We start from the raw sequence: 20,853 nt of genomic DNA on the forward strand, positions 1-20,853 counted from the left end.
ATTACGACGCTACAACTAATAAAATAAGTAAACTTCAGGTTATAAAACTGCACGATATCATTGAACCAAAGTTTTACACAGAATTCCAAAAAAATAGCCACGGCGTTTATATCCCTTGGCAAATCAAACGCAACGATCGGGTTTGACCTTTTTTAATTCTAAACGCTTGTCGGCCACATAGTGTAAAACTTCTGTCACTTGGTACTTACTTACTTAGTTACTTATTCCAAGGCATCGAATAGATCTGTGACTTGGCACAGGATCTATCCGATGCCATGAAGTAAGGGACTGAAACATCATCCTGAATAGCCTAGCAGGTCCATGTAATTGCAAAAATGTTACACCTTCTTTTTAGAACTACTTAAGATATTTGATGCACCATAGACCTAATTATTGCATTGTGTGTAATAATTTTCGTAATCAGTCTTTAATAAATTTCGAAATAGATATTTATTAAAATTAAAATTTTTCATCTACAGCCACTTGGTCTTTTCTTGCAGTAGGATTTTATACCCCATCTGAAACCATAACAATGTCTACAGACCTGCCAATGCACCACCACCCACTTGGCTTATATTTTATAACTACCAGTACCGAGATGGTGTAGTGGTAGTGCATTCAGCTTGTAATCATATGTTTTTAGGTTCCAGTCCCCACTACTGACCGCTAAACGGCTTGCGCGGCAGGAAAGCAAGTTTAAGCAATTTTAAAAAAAGACTTTATAGGCAATGTAAGTTAGTTACAGTCAAAGGGAGAGCCAACTGTCTGGATGTATTCGTCAAGGACATTAAAACGGTTATCAATGAAGGTCCTCCAAGAAAGTTCCTAGTGCATTTAAATGCTCTAATTTGAGGAATTGAGCCGCAGAAAGCGTGCAAGTACAACTTCCGCTCAACTAGAAAACGACCTAAGATATCAATCCTATTCTCATGCTGAACGTTAAGCATTGATTCACAACCTTATGGTATTTGGCGTAACTCATCCAGGAATTGACCTTACACACTGGAGGAAAACGCCCTACCACAAAGCCACCAGTCGGTAGTCGGCCACAGCAACTGAATCCACAGCCCATCCTAATATTCACATGATACGCGATACTACCAAGTGATTATCGCCTACATACCTAATCCACCGATATCCGATACAGGAAACCAGAAAGTTTCACATTAAAATTATTAAAGATTTTATTTAAATGTAATAGAGAACACTCCCACACAATGGAAACCGCAATTTCTGCTTACCATTCTTCCTTATGTACGTATTTAATAAGAAGTAGGATGTAATTAACTGTAATCAGTAGACGTCTTGGCGACCATCGAACTCGTAAATTTAAAGACAAACATTTTTTTTTATAGTGTTTGTGCGGCCTGCCTCATTAAGATGCTTCTGAATATCCTGTCCGAAGAAGATACGATTAGTTTTTACTTGTTATATAAAAACGAGAGGTAATTAGGATGTAATTACTTTCTTTATGAGAATGTCATGTTTATTGACAGAGGAGGTATTGTTGATAGTAATACTTCGTATCAGGTCTGACATCAGAAAGTTATTCTGAAACGTTCGTGTGTTTTGTGTGAGGGGTTACAAGAATAGAAGAGTTAAAAACTTTAAAAAAAATTCCTTAACCTAATTGTGAGTTAGGTTATATAATTTCTTCGTCTTTTACAGCCTGTTGAATTTTCTGTCTGCATAAGTACGAAACACATTGTGACATAATGTGAGTTCTAATACGTCACTGTTTTATAATGTTCTTTTTATAAAGTTTAAAACATAAAAACATAAAAAAACAGTGACGCAACACATTCTTAATCCATCAAATAGGTTTGTCACATCTTATGTCAACGCAATAAGCTTTATATGCCCAACCAGATCCCACCATCGTGACAAACAGTTGATTAATGAAAGTACTTGACAGCACTTTCGCCCTAGCCAATTTGAATTCCCAATATTCTCAACTTCCTGTTCTCTTAATGCTACTAATGCTCACAATTTTCTGTTGTATTTAACATGGAGTCAACATAGATCATGTGCTGCCGGTTACACTTGCAACAAGTTCTATGTGGAAATAGAATCTTAAAAGCTATTACTTGAGTATTATACCATAGACTATGATTATACACTTGGGATAGATTCACTGTAATTTTGCACAATTACTTAAATTCAAATCATTCGGAAGTTATTATATTTTACCACTAAATAGATCTAATACAAAATGTTAGTTTGCCATTATGTAATTCGGTGAAAACTAATTTCGTGTGTGTGTAAGGCGAGAAGGGGGGTGAGGGGGAGGAGGAGGAGATGACGGGTTGATGTTGGTTATCGCACATTCTCCACTGAGACCTGTGTCGAACGTACTAGAAAGGCTCACATAATCTCTGCTGTTGAAAATTCCTAAAAAGATAGCTAAAACAATACATTTTGAAATAACGTGGAATATAAAAACGATATAAGGTAATATAATTATCAGTTAAGTTTTTCGTACACTAAGCACATCATTAAACTATTTATTGTCCTTCTTTTTTTTCTTACTTAATACTATGGCTGTTATTTTCAGCAGGAATATGAATGAATCATAATATAAATACTTATGGTAGCACAGTTCGAAAGTTATAGTTTGTCAGGCACGGTTTGTTTATATGGCACACGGATGCCAAAACAACCTCGTTCCCAGGGCATTTTGATTTGGTCACTCCGTAATAACGGCTCATAGGCCACAAGACCGAGGTTGATACCAAAACTGGAAGATTATTAAATACTGCCACCTTATCAGGGGAGAAAAACATGGAAAAGTGATATTATTTCCCCTGGTTAAGGGTTTTTCTTGACTAACCTAATCCCTGACGAATAATTCTAAGTTTAAAGTCTACAACCATTCAAAAAAATATCAGCAATCACTTGACCAGTGCTCCACAGACAGTAGGCTGTAAAAATTTTGCTTTCGCAGAGGTGTATTTCACGTAAACAACTTTGATAATACCCTGGCTGCATTCTCCACAATGTCTGGATCATGGAACAATCCGTTCGAAATATGCACGCAAATTAATCAATTTAGAAATGCATGATTGAATTACAAGTTTGTATCAATAATATGTTTTGTAGCGACTAGTATCTTTTTTAATAATTTCCAAAAAATTGGAAGGCTGCTCTCCAGTTAAACTAAAAATTTTGCTTTCACTAAAGTGCTATTTTGCATCACTCATAGTATGTTTTTCATCAAAAAACATGGCATTGTAAGAGCACACTGTATTATGTATTAATTTTGCTTTTGTTGATTAAAGAGACCAACCATTCATCCTCATTCATCCTAATCGTTTCATCCTCCTAGCATAAACCAAGCTACTCAAACTTCTTTTGTCAACCTCGGTAATGGATACCGGGTTCGATTCCCCTGTTGCAGAGGAAAGCTTATGGATATAGGTAGCTCAATGAGACGATCCCCTGCATTAGGCTGTGTTTTTTTAAGTCAAATAGTGGCTTGTTTTTTTAGTTCAAATAGGGGCTTTAAACACTCTAGAACCGCTTTTGTGGACGACATGAAATATTCTTCGAAATTATTGAGCATAACTGTATAAATATAAAATTAGATTCCTTTGTTAAATCTTCAGTAAACTTTGACTAGCCTTGACTCTGTTAAGCAGTTTAGAGCCTTGATTATAATCTAGTTCTTATTTTTCTTGTGCAGATTACCAACTGTTCATGGAGATTGGTTTATATATTTTCCCTATCAAAAGGGAACTGTCATATCAAACTTTTTGTTATTGTATGTTCACTAAACAGATGCAAAAATACCCTCTCTCCCCCCTCTGATATATATGGCCAATCACCTAATAACCAATAAACTCGACGATAAGGCCTTGATCTGTTTATGCTCCGATCAACAATAAGGCCATGATCTGTTTATGCTCCGATTGACTGTAATGACCCTTTGGCTTCAAGATGAATCTACTGCACGTCTCAAAAATTTTTTAATTGTTTAGGTTTTTTAAACGCTCGACCGTAAACATAAGAATAAAAAAGCTAGTAAAAAAAGAATAATAGTTTTAATTTTAAATTTAATTCAAAAAAAAAAAAAATTTGAAAAAAAAGGTGAATAATTTTTTATTTTAATAAAAAGATTTTAAAGAAATTTTATTTATGACCACTTTAAATGTACTCAAAAACCTTCCAGATAAAATATTTACAAAGCGCATTGATTTTGGTATGAATTGTTACGCAAAATGTTATTGTCAAGGCAACAGCCACCACACTCCTGACAACAACAAAAACAAGTTGATAAATAATATATATCAATCAAGAAAAAATTTATGAAGAGCATCACATAAAAAGTTAGAAAACAAATTTGTCAGTAGGTTTACCGCTATGAGTGGGTACAAGCATGGATGTATGGACAGTTGTTTAGATACGAACATACTAAACTATACGTAGTTAGCCACTAAACAAAATTAGCGAAGAATGTTTAACCGCGGTGTCCAAACGAAGTTTGACAATGAGACTACAATACCCATAAAGTTGAAAAGCTTTCGAGACACAAACACTTTCTCGGGTGCTACGTTTCACACCATGTGAATCAAAAATGATTTTAAAGAAAGATACTTGACAAAATGGCATCACTAATCGTGAAATTCTTATTATTGAAAGATGGTCATAGTGACTAAACAATAAACCTGTCAACAAGTCCTGTTTTGGGTGTGTGCACTTTTTTGCGATTATTACTTCCGTAAGACATTCATATCAGTTGCACATATACACCTTTATACACCTTCTAAGAAACAGCTGAAAAAACTACAGCGTAACCAGAAAGCAGAATACGGGTTTGTTGTTGGTAGATTTTGTAAATTGGAAGATATTGTTATATTAAAATGGTTACCAATTACAGAACGTAGAAATTTTAACTTGTTGAAAATTACACATAAGGCGTTAAACTCAGTATACTGGCCTTCTACATGTCATTTAGATGTTAAAGTGCACACAAGAACATTGCGGAACTCTGATTATTATTAAACCGTCGGTTGTATCAGGAACTTTCCAAGATTTTGCTAGTAAGTTGTTCAATAAGCCTTCACCAAAACTAAAAAACGAAAACGTTCATTCCACCTTCTGCAAAGGCTACCTGCTACATGTTGCAATGGCAAGATCCCAATTTCTTTCAATAATATTTTAACATTTACTTGTATTTTATCTGTAATATATTTCTTGTTAATTTTTATTGGGAAGAAGAACCATCTTATTTTATATGGATAAGCCCTGTAAATATATTTCATTTATTTATTTATCTTTTTATTTATTTCACATAGCTACTCAAAACGATCCTTCTTTTGAATTAATAACGAATAGTGACTATCAAAGGTTCTAGAATACTTCTTTGTTATCTTACTTTCAACTACGTCTTTTTACAACTTATGTTTACAGCTTGAGTAATATCTAACCGGGTTTTAAATTGGGATTTTATATTCCATAGACCGTGAGGCGGAACCTAATATAACCAAATATAAAAACCTAAAAAATCCTGGGAACGAGGTTGACTTACCTATTCATATTTAATCGGGTACGCTACGAAGACCGTTTGCGAAATCTTGGTTCCATATCTAAATCGCCAACAATTTTCTGCACAACATAAGCTACTCCTACTACTGTACACAATGTTGTTCTATTAATACTCTGCTTTGGTTTGTTCTTATTTAGGGATGCTTAGCATATCATTTAGGGAAAAATTGCCAAGGTAATAAAATTCCACTTATTTCACAATAAATACACTGGAAATTAAAACAGTATATTCAAACTAAAACATCCAATATTGCATATGCAAACTGTAATATCGCGATATAACAAAGAGTAGTGAAGTAGTGAATAATTGGAAAAGACCAAAACGGTCCCACCCCTACTTTGAAAGCCATTTTTCCGCGCCTGTATGTATGAATAGAGAGCTCTTTAATAAACCCTTTCGTTTCAGAACTGTGTTCTCCAAAGATGGGATGCATCGTGTGATAACACTGGTATTTAAGTCAGTTATGATGGGGAAAGTTTAGGCATGGCAATTGATAGCATACTTACCCACATAAGAATAATGTAAAAATTATTATGTCCTAAACAAGCGAGTTTATTCTAGGCTACGTTTCGACAGGTACAGGTTTCATCAGCGGGTAATGATCGGAATCATCTTTGGCTATTTGTTGATAGAGGAAGAATAATTAGAAGATCGAAATTAACCATCACATCAATTGAAGTAACTATGATTCCAACTGTAAAAAATAGGTTTAGTTACGCTCTTACACGATATTTTCTTTCTTCGATGCTCTCAATAAAACTACTTAACCCTATTCAGACCGGACCTTTTGAGAGTCTCCAAAAGGCCAGGGGTGAGATTACCCTTTGCCAAAAATTGTTTTGACTAATTTAATTAATTGATTGATTGAATAATTGGCCGCTCCGTAATAACGGCTCTGGGGCCATGACACCCTAGGAGGCCAGAGTTGTATGGTTGGTCTCGCATCCAAATGTTTTCTCTCCGGGGAAAAGTGAGCTTGTCATGGCAAAATCGGCCTGGAAATAAGGTTGCCCGACTCTGTAAAGCCCGACTTTGCATGGAACACCTAAATGAGTCACAAATTCAGGGGATTAGGTTTTACTCAACTCAATAACAAATATGGCGACTTGGGTAATGGTTCAACTTTGTATCGTACTTGTTTCTTTTTTATTAAGGGATTACTACGATGTAAATTTAGCATGTCCCATTCTTGTATAGTGTGCTAAAACCTAATATATTTACTTAGCTGTTTAATTAGTTACATCGTCTTACAGATTTACAGCTAGCTAGCTTATGGTCCCCCCCCCCACAACCCCATGCTCAAGGCTGGTAACACAGATAGCTACCTATATAATTATTTAGACCAAGTAGCTAGATATGTATTGAGATATGATTAAAAACCTGTATATGTCCACATATTGACCTACATGCAGAAGGGGGAACACTGTCAGTCAGCTTAGTATACGAAGAGGGTGCCGATAAGCCGCAAACGCCCGCATATATACGGGCGAGTTCGGGCGACTTTTCAAATAAAATTGGCGTTTGTCCCCCGAAACCGCCCGCATTTTCCCGAACTCGCCCGGAACATTCCCGAAATGCAATTCCTTGTAACAAACCATGCGGAGGATGGTTGGGAAGGAGGCGCTTGATGAGAAAGGAGTTAATAAAGTTTATATATAAGTTATTTATAAAGTAAACTTGTTCAAAAACCATCAAAAACAGTTCTTCTAAGAACTTCGCTACGAAATAGTAAGTTTATTTTAATTTTTATAGTTTTTTGAATCATATATTAGTGTCTGTTTTCAGGCATTGTTCGGGTCTATGCGGATTTTTTCGGGCGAATACTTGAATTTTTTTCAAAACGCCGAACTCGCCCGAAAACGCCCGCACTTTTTATGGCGTATGCGGCTTATCGGCACCCTCGTAGTATACGGACCAAATTCACATGAGCGTCTAGCTAAATTTTGTGATTTCACCTTTCTCAGTAACTTTCTCTTTTCACTGGGAACAATCCATCTTGATATTTTAAAGATATCTATTTACCTAAATAGCAATTACTTAGGCGTCCTGATTAAAATTTATACTATGTTTCTCAGCATCTACAGTAATTTGTAATGTCAAAGTTCTGTTTAAGCTCTTGAAAGTAACTTGTTTTTAACAAAAAATAAGCTTTAAACTAGGGTGTTGATAAGGTCACATACACTTGACGCATACACAGCATTTTGAAACACTATAGTAGTATATATTTGACTAAGTGTGCAGTTCTTATTTGCTAACTTGTGTTGCTACGAAGTTTTGCTAACTTTGAGTTATCCCTAATTGTTAGAAGTAAAAATGGTTTTATCCTTTCATTATATATGTATATACATTAATTCTCTTGATTTATGTATTTTAGTATGTAATATTTAAACAAAAAAGATGGCACAGACATCAGATGAGGTTAATCCTGTACCCAACTTGGCATTGCAATCAATAATAAGACCTGCTTTATCATCAGTAAGTAGGGTATTGTATGTTGAAGGCTACAAAATTTGGAAGTAACAATCATCCCGTTACCCATTTGTTACCCCAAATTTTATAAATATCATGAAGGATTTTTCCATAGCCAAGAATAATTATATTTTACAAATATATTTTTGGGATTTACTGTAACAGTAATTTTTTTATAAAAAAAATAGAAAATTCATTCCACAAGGAATTCATTACATATGTCAGTTATATGTTTGTTATTAATATAGTAATTAACACAATTTTACATAGCCACATTAGTGATGTGATACAGGTTGCCAGCCTATACATACATCGTGGCGCCATAGATTGGTGGTCTTAGCTCTCGTACTCTGTGCGGGAGAACAGGGTTTGTTTTCTCTTGACAGCGATTCAACATGGCTGAGTGAATGTTGTCATAGCCCCAGGTTAACTCAAGCCATGTGAGGGAAATTGGGGAGATAGCACACTGTGTGAGCCGTTGGATGTTGCCGGGAGTTGTCTAGTAGAGTGTAGGCCCTAAGTAAGTCTGCGTAGCTTAAGATGAGCATTACATACTCTAACATATCCATCTAACCCATGGCCACTCCTGGAGATAATAGACAGGGTATATCCCTCGATATTTGTGAGGCTAGCCATGTAAAATATGCACATCTATCCATCCATCCATCCATCATACATCATCTGACTCGAATAACAAGGAAAAAACTATTTTTAGCTTTTTTTTCATTTATAAAGCCAAGGAGCTTTACGTAGCTAAAAATGTTTAAACTTGTTTCCAGCTCTCTAAGCTTCTATCTTCCATTATCAGTATTTTCAATAATTTTTGGATCAATATTTCTAGATCGTTACCCTATTATTACCCTAACAATGAAATAGGGACAACAAGAAATCGTTCATTACCCCTAGGATAAATTAAAGTAAACGGAGGTGCATTCCCCTCAAAGAACAAAATTTTATAGCCTGATTTCCATTTTTCAAAGGTGAAGTAAGAAAGAACTTTGCATCATAATTTTTTTGGTCATGCATATTTTTTGAAGATGAAGTAAAATGAGTATAATAAACTTACAAAGGGAAACTTAACACTGCGCAATGTTTTTTAATGAACAACATAAAAAAAAACAATCTGGCTTCATTGGGTTTTACCCATTCACGTATTATTTAAAGATTTACGTAATCTAATATATTAATGTACTAAAATGTAGTGTGTGATATAAAATACTGGACCAGTTCTGCAAACTTTAGTTCAAGAATGGATTGCATTGAACTTGTTGCATATTGAACTTACAACTTTAAGGCCCAATGGAAACAGGTGAAAATAATTAAAATCTCCTTATGTGCGGAGCTAAGACCAAAACTGGACTAATATCCTAGTTCTGTACCAACCCATCCAAAGCGCAAAAAAGGAGGTGGTACATCAAAAAACTTTTCGACGTAAGTATTTTCTTAATAACGGTTGTCAAAAACATGTATTATACCTTAAAATTTCGCCATTGAGGATGTCCTTAATTAATTGTTAGTTTACCGTTTTCCGACTCGTAGTTTTGTTGCAGGGTCAGTCATTCAGCAGATTATTTTTTTTAAACTTTTTGTCAGACAAAAAAATGATTTTACTGTCTACCCTGGTCTTCTCATGAGCCTGTTGTTTTGATTACTCATTTGCTTAGCGATTTAGCTACATTTTTGTTTAACTGTACGCATACTTTATGGAAAAATAATTTGAATGGATAATTTAACTGTGTTTGGGTCAGAAATCGGCAAAATATTGGGAAAACAATAGAATGTTAAAAAAAACGACCCAAAGATTTTGTGGTCAGCAAGAAATTGCAAAGGTTGGCCTGAAAACGGCAAAAGAAAAATTATTTACCGAATTTTTTTATTTTGCAAGGTTTTCATTTCCTGATAAAGCCCTTCCTGAAAAATTTTGCGTGGATTTAATTTCGTACTGTATGTGAAAAATGTAATATTAAAAAAAATAAAAAAAAGGTAAACATATTTTGGAGATGCTCTACTTTACCTTCTCACAACAGCTATTTATGTAATATTTAATATTTACTTATGATAAAATTAAAAACATTTCTGTCTTTTCCCTTTCAACTTCATTGGTTTCGTTGCCAGAAATGGGGGAAGTATATATCAACATAATGAAAAGAAAAAGTCAGAAATCCGCTCATTTTTTTATGCATTTAAGAAATATAAAAAGTTCATTTTGTCAAGGAAATAATATAATAGAAATTGATTAAGGATTGTTTTTTAATAGAAATTGATTTAAAATTATTTTTTTGTCTTTATCATGCTTATAATGTAAACAGAGAAAGAATATCATAAAAAATGATTAAAAATTTGTCTGTTTTACTGTAACCCTTAGAAAAAAGTCAAAAAAAAAAGTTTTTGTAAATTTAATTTTGCATGGATTTAGTTTCAAACTGTGAAATTTAATCCACGCAAAATTTTATCAGCTTAAGGTAACTCTTACATTTTTTTGAGCAGTGTTTCAATCTGTAACATGATAGAAGAAATAGCTTTATTAACAAATTTCTAAAAAACATTTTTCTTGGTAATGTTCATCAGCAATTTTAATCATTGATATTTTTTTCTTTTTTGCCCTCGTTGTGGATTTATTTCAACAGTCCTTACAACTAGTTCATAGTTGTGAAATTGTTAAGGACATAAAAAATTCTGGAATATAAGCTATAACTGTGTTGACCAACTATTGAGAAATTATTGTTATGCTTTAACTTTAAGTATGCACTTACAAAGATATAATTTTTCTTTCTGTGTTATTTAAATCTTCATGTATGTATTAGTAATTCGTTATACATGTTATCTATTTCTAGTTAGGCAATGATCGAAATACACAGCAAGATTTTAAAAATTCTATACATCAATTAATTCGAGCATTTGAGTTAGTAAGTATGAACTGATGTTTTTGTATTAGACCTAGTTCATCATTTTTGGTGTGTCAATAGACAGAAAAAGTCAAACCAATAACTTAATTGTATTTTTATTGCAAATTTTCTATTTTTCTTGTGTACATAGGTTCTAATTGAATAACTGTAATAGAGTGTTGAACAAAAATCATAAAAGAAATGATGTGTGATGAAAAAAAAAATTAAATGGTGTAGATAAGCATACGTTTGAAAAACAACTATGTCCTGTAGTTGTATGTTGTCCATAGTTAACAACAAAAGTTGCAATCGATTTTTTAATCCCGGGCTGAACTGAAACGGGATCAGTTAGGCAAGTGCCTTTTCTGGGTGTGAAGAGCTTAACAAGTGTGCCAAATTTGATTTGCACAAATTTGTGTGGTACTTGAGCTCCGGTTGTGCACTATTTGGTGATGTCTCGTTGGTACGTGTTAGTAGAAAGGTATATTGCAAACATGACATACAAGAGAGAGGTAATATCCTCGCCTTGTATACTGCGTGTGCTAGGGAGAAATAATCGGATCGATAGCGCAGTCAGAAGAGCAATCACCTGCAAAGCGAGAGTTTGTGAGATTAAGTGCCACTCAATCCATCATTTTTGCAGCATTTGGAAAGCTAATATGCAGTGTTACTTGTACCGAAATCTTGTAAAGAACTTTAAAAAAAATGAAACATTATTTTGCCTGAAGTTTTTATATTTTTTTTTTATATTTTTTTTAGTATTTTATTTCAAAATAAGAATTAGCTAGTAGAGTTTACAGGGAAATTTAGTGAATAGCTTAATGCACTACTGCATTCCTTATATAACTGCTGCATTGCAGATTAATATGGAAAATTATAAACCTGCCAAATCTCTAAAAATTCCTTAAAAGAATCAGAAGCAATATTTTAGGTAAAAAATTAATCTGTTTTGGAGTGATCCTAAAAATGATTTTCGTGTGTTCTATACTGTAGTCATCTCAGTTGGACAACATAACCAAATTTTGTGACAGAATAATGTGTAACTGAGTTGTTTCCGTTCATAGGCGGAAGATGCCATACCTGGAATAAGCCAGGAGATTTTAGCAGGAATACTACGGGCTGGTATGTTTTTTTATGCTAGACAATTTAAAAATTCGAATAGCAGTAAAGTGATCAATTCCGTTTTTATTTTTGATGTTTTTTCCAGATGGTTATTCAATGAATATCAATGAAATTCTATTGCGTTGCTCATACACAGATACTGACGGTAAGACATTGTATAAATACTTTATTGTATGAACCATGAAATTTGTACGACATCAACCATTCTTAAAAGTAAAAGTCCTTTTAACTTAGAATCAGATTTACTTAATTATGCAAAAAAAAGCAGTTTGTTTCTATTGTGATTTGTGCTGGTTAAATAACTGTGGTTTTATACTTGAGAATAAAACCATGGTATGAATCAACTTTAAATTATTATTTTAGACTTTCAGATTGAAAGAGAAGAACCAGAATTTTTGAAGTTAGAAAAGAAAGCAAACGGTAGGACAGAAGTTTTCTTTTTTTCACAAAAGCAGTGCTCGTCTTCTACATTGCACCATGCATTAATGTCAATCAACAACGCATCAAATTTTGTCATTTAGAACTAAAAGCCATCCTTGGTAAGATTCCTGAAGAAATCCAAGACCGGTCGAAATTTTTACAGACAATAAAGTAGGTGTTTTTTTGCACTGGTTAAGCAATCTCGAATAAAATCTGTATTTTTTCTGTTTGTTTGATAGAAGCAGGTCTTGCTGAACCACGTACGAATTCTGTAAGCATTAAATTACAACTTTAATGTGTTTCTATCGACTTTCCATAAATGAGCGAATTCCTATGGGTTTTCCACAGTCTGACGACTAGTTTGGTGTAATTAGCAATTTAGGAGACGCAATGAGATATTTTAAACCAGGTTTTTGAACTGCGTTGTCAGGCTTACATTAAAGTCTCATGAGCAGAAAACCAATATTTCAGTTGTTTGGCCTATCTTTAAGAAGAATGTGACGTCATTCACTCTTCTAAACTTAAATTCTTTTTTTCCAGAGACATTGCAAGTGCAATAAGAGAACTGTTGGACTCTGTTAACCAAGTTTTAAAGACATACCAGGATCAAGGTAGAATAAAAGAATATAGGAAGGTTAGTGTATGAATCTAGTGTAACGTGACTGGCCCTTCCTCCACCCCATATATGACAATAAGTTACGTTATTCTTCAAAGGTATTTATACACCTCTAACTTGCCTATCCGCCACACAGTCGGCTTGCATTTAGAAGATGTGGGTTTACAGTACACTTTTTTTTATATAAGTGACACCTTTATCAGCAACATAAGGCATTTTTCTTACAGTATTTGTAAAATCAGCCTCGATTTTGAAAATTCATCAGTTTAAGATATGGAATCTAATTTTTGTTTGCTGATTTTGCTTTTGACACACAAAAGGTTTTGCTAAAAATAGCTACGTATCAAGAATTGCGTTTAGATTTAGTCATTCATTTATAGTCCATGCTACTACAAATAAACTCAAGTTTATTTTATTTTAACCTCTACTATTGTTATTTTACTTTTTGACATTGATTGATCAGCAACACTGAGGCTTACAAATAAATTACGTTGTTTGTGAGAAATGTGTATATTATTTGAAGTTATTTGACTGATCATTTGTATTTTCTAATGCGAAATCTCTGTCAAATACAGAAGAAATTCATGGCTCATTTCAGTGGCACTAGGAAATTCTCTTATTTTTAAAATCTCTGTTTTTATGGTCTTTTAAAAGTTTCGAATCTTAGCAATGTTTGTGGCAGGTTATAAAGTTAGTTTTAAGGTATATCCCTTAAATCCATCACCTACTAAGTATTAAGAAAGAAAAAAACGAAGTCTAAGAGATATCCAAAATCCATTCTTTACTCAGTAAGCTTTCGGTAACACCCAGGTTGGCATGTTCACACTAATTCTGATATGTACGATCGTTCTTAAATACTAAACATAATAAGAATAAAATTGTAACAATAGAACTATCAAAATAATTTTAAAGGACTTTACCTTTTATTCAAAATAGGACAGTCACGCGCAATTAATAGAGTCTTAATCAGAGTAAGTTTGAAACCATTAGACTCTTCCGCAAGTAATAAGAATTTGTGAAACGATGCTGGAGATGATTACAAAACATCAAATGTTCGAGAACGACAGTGATCTAAGGACCAAGTTTAACACTTTTACCTGTAAGTGCAGAAATACTTGGGTGCTAAAACATATGGACTTTAAATAACGTTTTCTTTTATCATAAGTGGCGTTGAATCCACTAAACTTAAAACAGTGAACACGTTCGCAGCGTAATGAATTGCTGTCCTTAAAGGCAAAGCAGCTACGTAGCCTACCAAATAAAGCTAATTTTTTGCTGTATTTATTCATAATCTTTATTTTCTTTTAGACACTAGAACAAAATAAGCGCGAATTTGTAAAGTATTCAAAAAGTTTCAGTGATACATTAAAGCAGTATTTCAAAGATTTGAAGTAAGTGTCATTTAATAAGAAAACATGGTTACTTCGGCATTTTATCTTCAGAAATATCAAGTGATTATAAGTATAGAAACTTTCGCCGGCAGAAACATTTGGTCTAATTCATTTTTGTGCTGTGATAACAACAAAATACGTGTGGGGTTGAAATTTTTAAGGTTAACTTTTAATGCTTCGCAAAAGTTAATGCTTGGAAAATTTTCTAAGAGCATAGTTTCGCGAAAGGTTATGTTTCCAAAATTTTACAATTGGGGTGATTCGTTAATGTTTGCAAAATGCAAAATTCTTGCAGATTCTTCCATTCGCAAAATGTTTTTTGCACTTAAAGTACCATATTTTTTACATTTCAAAGCAGGAATGTTTTGATGTTATATTTTTGCTTGTAATTATAAGTGCATTCATTTATAATTTCTCAGTTAATGAATGAGATGGACAAAGAATAATGATAATAAAAAAATTGCTATTCTGTGCCTCAAATAAGGGCTTGCAACATTGCAACACCTACACCTCTTTGCCTTAAACTTATGTTAAGAGGGTAAGAGAGTCTCTGATAAAAATCTTAATGATAATTTTTATTTTAGACAAGATAGTGTGTTTCTCAGCGCCAACTGTTTGATCAACCAAACGAACAATATTCTAATTGTTTTCCGAATGGTGGGAAAAGACAAGTAAATCCTGCACAACACCACACCATAAAGATTGATAAATCTGACTCTCTTATTGTAATTTTTGCGGCAATGAAAAATAATACTGCACAAATCTGCACGCGTATGTAACTATGACAACGTAATTATTTGTATATGTAAATACATGTTTACCATAATACCATGTTTCTGCTATCACTTCCTTTCCCTCTTTATACATAGTAAGTAACGGAGTTAATTTCCGTGGGAATTAAATTTCGCGGATTTTTGTCAATTTCGCGAATTTTTCATTTTCCTTCTCTTCCTTTTCTAACTAGCTAATTTTGTCTTCTAATTTATTCACACTTATGTTATAGATATGGACATGTCAACCTCAGCAGTCTTGATTTACTAATTTCAATTCTCAAGAAATAATAGGACTTACTTCCTTCTCGAGTATTACTTCTCCAACCTCATTCCCAGCGCCTGTTGTCTCTTTTCTAAAACAGGGTGCCCACTCTCATACAAAATCATACAATCGCATACAAAGTGACAAATCTCCTACAATCACATACAAAACTACCTTAAAATATAATTCTCATAAAAACTTCTACTTTTTTAGGTTTTCTGTCAACCAAAATTTTGTTTTTAACATTTCTTCGCACCATCAAATAAACATATTTTTACTTATTGCTTTTTGTAATTATTGAGGAATCAAAACAAACTCTCTGCACGTATCTCTGATACGTGCAGCGAGTTTGTTTTGATTCCTCCAATACGCACCACACAAATTGCTCGAATATTGCCCTCGATTGTTTTCTAAATGTATAGATATAGATGTATAGAAATATACAATCACGTTATTTAGGCTGCTGTTTACTTGAAGAAATTTAAGCATACTGTAATGGTATAAATATAAGTTTTTGACAAAAAATTTTTTTCCAAAAAATATGTGGAGTTTGATATTCTCTAACATAATATAAATATTTGAGTTTCGGTGCTTCGTTAAAAACCTTCTGCACATCTTTGAATAGGCTGTTGTTATGAAAGTTAGGTTGTGAAAAACTCTTTTACGAGGAATTTGTTGATGTTTGATTTTTACGATGTATACATGACTTAAAATGTCTGAAACTCCCTCCACGATGGAGAAACTCAACAAAGCTTTGCACACGTGCTCATTGATACCTGCTGCAAATGGCTTTGTCACATTTTATGTATGTTGTGAATATTTAAAGAAAAAGACAGGTTCAAACACAAAAGATGTTTAAATAAAAAACGAACAACGCAGTTTTTCAAAAAAATGTGACAAAGAAATTGTTGCTATGATGATGCTAAGGTGATTGATAAATATGACGCAGAAAAAAATAAAACGGAGGGGAGTTTCGGGCGTTTTAGTTAAAAACAAAGATGCGGATTTATGGTTACCTGGAAAAAAAAAATTATATTTATATTATCTTATAGACAATTTAACTTGCTTTTATATCCAATAAAAAATTTAGAAGAGAAAAAACATAATTTTTGAGAAATAATGTATATACTGAATATGTGTCTATACCTTTACTACCCTTAAGCACTTTATTTATGTGTATTTTGCTGAATTGGTTAGCTAGCAAGCCCTGGGTTACAAAACTTGTAGCTAGGTGAAACTTGGAAATTGGTAAATGATTTATGCACCTGACTATAACACCTCGTTGGCTCTCTAAGGTGCAAATATGTCTTTATAATTTTTAAATGTTTGTGATATTCAAGGTTCCTGACTGAATTTAACTTCGTATTTAAAATTAAATTTATTTAAAAAAGGTTAACTAAAGCTGGTTGCAGTTATATTTAGCTGGAAGAGACCTTACATGTGAATGAAAAACGTTAGGAATCTTCTTTGTTTTTATATTTTGTGGCCTTAACATTTCCAAAAAGCCTTTCATTACTGATAAATTTTTCTTTTTCTTTTCCTAATGATATGTTTTTAAAAGGCCTTACAGCTTCTTTTTTTTTAGTCAACCAGCTCACTTTTTATTGCACACACAGATGTACAAAAACAAGGCTTAGAAAAAATTGGTAAACGATTTTACTAACAGTAAAGAATTGCTACCTTTTTAGGGAAAAATCTTTTGAGGAAATTATTTTGGGGATTTTGGACCAAAATTAAGTTAAACAAAACCGCAGTTTTTAGAGCTCATCAAAATTCTGCTGCTTTTCAAAAGGCGTTTTTTGATTGCTAGCTACATACTTCTATGTCTATTGTTATCATTCTGCTTAGAAAATATTCAAAATGCCAAACTAGCTAACCGTAAAGATTATTCAGTATTGTCATGAGAGAATCCAATCACAAAAATATATCAGCAAAAAGACATTTCTAGCAAATAAATTTTTCGTTTACTGGTATAATTTTAGGTCGAATCTTATCTTACCTATTTCTGAGGTTATTGCTTTGAAAATTTTCTGAACATCATAGTCAAAATTGATATGCTGTCAAAAACGGCTTATTGGTGTCTCTGAAAAGGGTTAAATTCATGAACTCAGAAAGTATGAAGATAATAAAACTATATTTTAGCTCGATTTTATCAAACAGTCTAAAACCATATCATACCAAATCTCAACTCAATAATCTAATTTTTATTGAAGTTATGAGACTTTCAACTAAGAATATATATATATATGCTGGCTTAGACTTTTTTTTTTTATGTTCACTGCTTTTTAATTAGTATCAAAAGTCTTGAGATAGCATATCACAGTGTTGAGCTGTTTAATATCTACCACTATCTTCAGTACATCCTGGAATTAAACATAGTGTGCCTTAAAATATGATTCCGTTCTATTTTCTGAAATTTCTTCATAGCTTGTTGAAAAAGGCCTAGCAAGAACCAGTTTAACAAAATCTTCTGACCTTTTTGTCTTCCTCAAAATGCCTGTGTAATTTTTTTATGCCTCATGTAAAATTATCTTATATCGGATTGGTCTAAAAGTACTCCATAACAAGTTTTAAGTCAATAACGTTTTTAAATTTTCTTTAATTATGTCGCATGTGCATTTAATGATAAAATGGCTCTGAAAGTTAATCTACTAGCCTTTTTATATTTTTAGGGTAACCAAAACATACCGACTAACCACAACCTTATAAATTTAAAACCTAATGATATATCTGAGAAATATTTCATTCGGCGCCACCCACAATTTGTATAGCCGTTGTTTTTTATGTTTTGCTACAGCTTCGGTACCATTATGTTATCGTCTCGTTATGGATATTGCTTAGGGCCAGTCAGTTTACTGTCGTCCATGCGCCGATAAAAACACTAGTGATGACACCGAGAGCACATAGCAGGACTTGATTTGTTGTGTTTTGCTCATCACAAAGGTTTTCTTCCTTCTTTGTTTGATATAATCCGTCTTTGGTGTTTGGATTTTTTGGTGTCACCCTTAAATTTAAGTAAGGCTAAGCGTCTGTCTGGCCTTCTGACGTGGTGGCAAACATTCAACCTGCACCACTGAATCACTCGCTTAATATCAAACATTAAACAATTTACTGCGTTTAGAGCGATTAGTTCCATGCCATGAATTTTTTTCGACCGAGAACTCGTATATAAGGTAATAATTAGGTAATAAGGTAACTCTCAACGCAACAAAACGATGTTGCTGAACAAATGACGACAGTGTCAATAGTTAATAATAAAAGCCACCGTACGAACACTGGTGTACAGAACGATGATTGCTACATTAAAGGGTATTAACTTACTGAAGAATGAGGACTACCTTCTAAACGATCCACAAGAACCAACGCATAGCCGCAGTGGTGATGTTTGGCACCACCGTGAAGCTGGACCCTTTTTTTCAGACAGCTACAGATCAAGCAGTCGCCGTACATTAATACCTACTTTTGCCAAATCAACAATCCACATCTTTGATCCAGCAATAAAGCTGTAGGCCATATAGAAACTTCGGTAACATAGGGCCAGCCCACTTACTGCATTCACTGAGGTGGACGCATATGTCACATCGCATATATTAGTAGCAGCTTGCACAAATTGAATGGGTAGTGTAGATTCTATTCTGTTAAATAACGCCACATAATACTTAAATTGGTGATCAATATTTTAAAATAAAAGCACTATTAATAATGGATGTGATGAATACAAAGTTCTTCAATTAAAGTTCTAAAAACACTCATCTGTCACATCCGGAAACTTTCAGTTTGGAAGTGATGGTGTCAAAGCTTCTCTAAGCTTTTTAGTTTTGTAGTAGCTATTTGTTTTCACATATAATTTTACGTTTTTACCCACGTACAAATCTTAAATCACCAATTTTAAGATTCTGGCAAGAAACGTAGGTTTTGAACCAGCTTGGCTAGCTAGCTATACTTTGCTTTATTTATTGCTATTCTTTTGAAGTTTTTATTCAGTTTGGTATACCCTTATTTATTTGTATGTGGTGTTGTGGCTATCTAGCTACCTCTTTAGTTACCTCTAACTAAAAAGTGAAAATAGATAAATTCAGTTTTTGGCTACCAACAAAACTCCTAATACTAAATATGCTACATACGGTCAGGTGGCTGCAGCTTTTGTCACTGTTATGAAAATTTATTTTGCTAAATGAAACTGCTGAGTAACTCGACCGGGTAACGCCAGCTGTTTCCTGATTTCTGTATTTATGACACCATTTACCTGTTAAGCGCTTATCCTGGTGTTAACAATGGGCAGTTTCTTGTGTTTTTATATAAACCGTTGTGATAAAGTTTTTTTGGAAAATGGTTTTATGCGCCTATTACTCGTGTATGACACAGTTTACCTGTAATAAACGTTCAACCTGCTGTTAACAGCGGGCTGTTTTGTGTGTTTTTTATTTAAATTGAAGTTGTGGTAAGTTTTGTAGAAAAAAGACTATTACGCCTTTTACTCATGGGGACACGGATTAGCTGTACTAAGTGCTCAGTCCAGTGTCACAAATAGTTTTTCTAACGTTTACTGAAACTTATTTCGCAAAATAAAATAATATTCACCAATTGATTTTGCTATGATGGGGTAACAACACGTCTTAAACTGTGCCCGTTGGGTGTTTTTATTTTGGCTAAAGTTGCAGTAGAGTTATATTTTGAAAAATACAGTACACCCGAAACACTATAATGTTGTGTGCGCTTTACTTGATTCACGACATAGTACATATCTGTACTAAAGCGCTCCACCTGATTGTTTGACACAGTTAGCAGTTCCTATGAAGCGCTCCACCGGGCTTTCGACTTCAGGTCGCACAGTTACTTGTGGCTTAACCTGGCATTTCGGCGCCGGGTCCCCGGCTAGTCTTTATAATAATAGCCGTATTCTGTGTATCTCTGCGCAAAATAGTACCACAAGTAGCGAAACACACAAAATGTGGTAAATAAAGCATAGCAAACCCATGAGCTAAAGGTAGAATATATGGAATGTCCGGATGGTGTACTTTATTTCTATTTGGACTGAATAAGAACCTTGAGGCAGCCAGGGAGTAACTATCTAACTATATTTAACATTAATAAAAAGAGAACTTTAACTGCTTCTGCGCATGTGCAATTATTATATCGCGGTGTAGGAGATGACGGCTACGACCCTAAATTTTATTTCAATTCGGGCGTAACAAAACGTCGTCTAAATACGAAGGAGATTACGACAGGTAACTTTCATGTAAAGGCTGCTATAAAAATTCGAAGTTTGTTTCAAAACCTTTGCTAGGCACCACCTAATTTAAATATCATTCCCACAAACTATCTGGTCGTATTTTTTTTGCTTTTTTAAATGATTCTTAATTGAGTACC

The 20,853-nt window shown here is 33.6% G+C and overlaps 1 protein-coding gene across 1 annotated transcript; it reads left to right on the plus strand.

Annotated features, from left to right (window-relative positions):
* Positions 1–7,882: 7,882 nt before the first annotated feature.
* On the plus strand, positions 7,883–15,274 carry LOC130636613 (programmed cell death protein 10-like). The gene is made up of 9 exons (XM_057446396.1): positions 7,883–8,020; positions 10,849–10,920; positions 11,964–12,021; positions 12,107–12,166; positions 12,385–12,441; positions 12,543–12,612; positions 12,982–13,075; positions 14,366–14,448; positions 15,033–15,274. The coding sequence occupies exons 1-9, from the start codon at positions 7,943–7,945 to the stop codon at positions 15,121–15,123; spliced, it is 663 nt and encodes a 220-aa protein (XP_057302379.1). The 5' UTR covers positions 7,883–7,942; the 3' UTR covers positions 15,124–15,274.
* Positions 15,275–20,853: the final 5,579 nt, after the last annotated feature.

This window comes from Hydractinia symbiolongicarpus, chromosome 3 (assembly GCF_029227915.1).
Source record: "Hydractinia symbiolongicarpus strain clone_291-10 chromosome 3, HSymV2.1, whole genome shotgun sequence".
NCBI lineage: Eukaryota > Metazoa > Cnidaria > Hydrozoa > Anthoathecata > Hydractiniidae > Hydractinia > Hydractinia symbiolongicarpus.

Coding starts and splice junctions, on each gene's coding strand:
- LOC130636613 (XM_057446396.1), top strand. CDS start 7,943: ATGGCACAGACATCAGATGAGGTTAATCCTGTACCCAACTTGGCATTG. Junction 8,021..10,848: donor TAAGACCTGCTTTATCATCA/GTAAGTAGGGTA, acceptor ATCTATTTCTAG/TTAGGCAATGATCGAAATAC. Junction 12,022..12,106: donor AGCAGGAATACTACGGGCTG/GTATGTTTTTTT, acceptor TGTTTTTTCCAG/ATGGTTATTCAATGAATATC.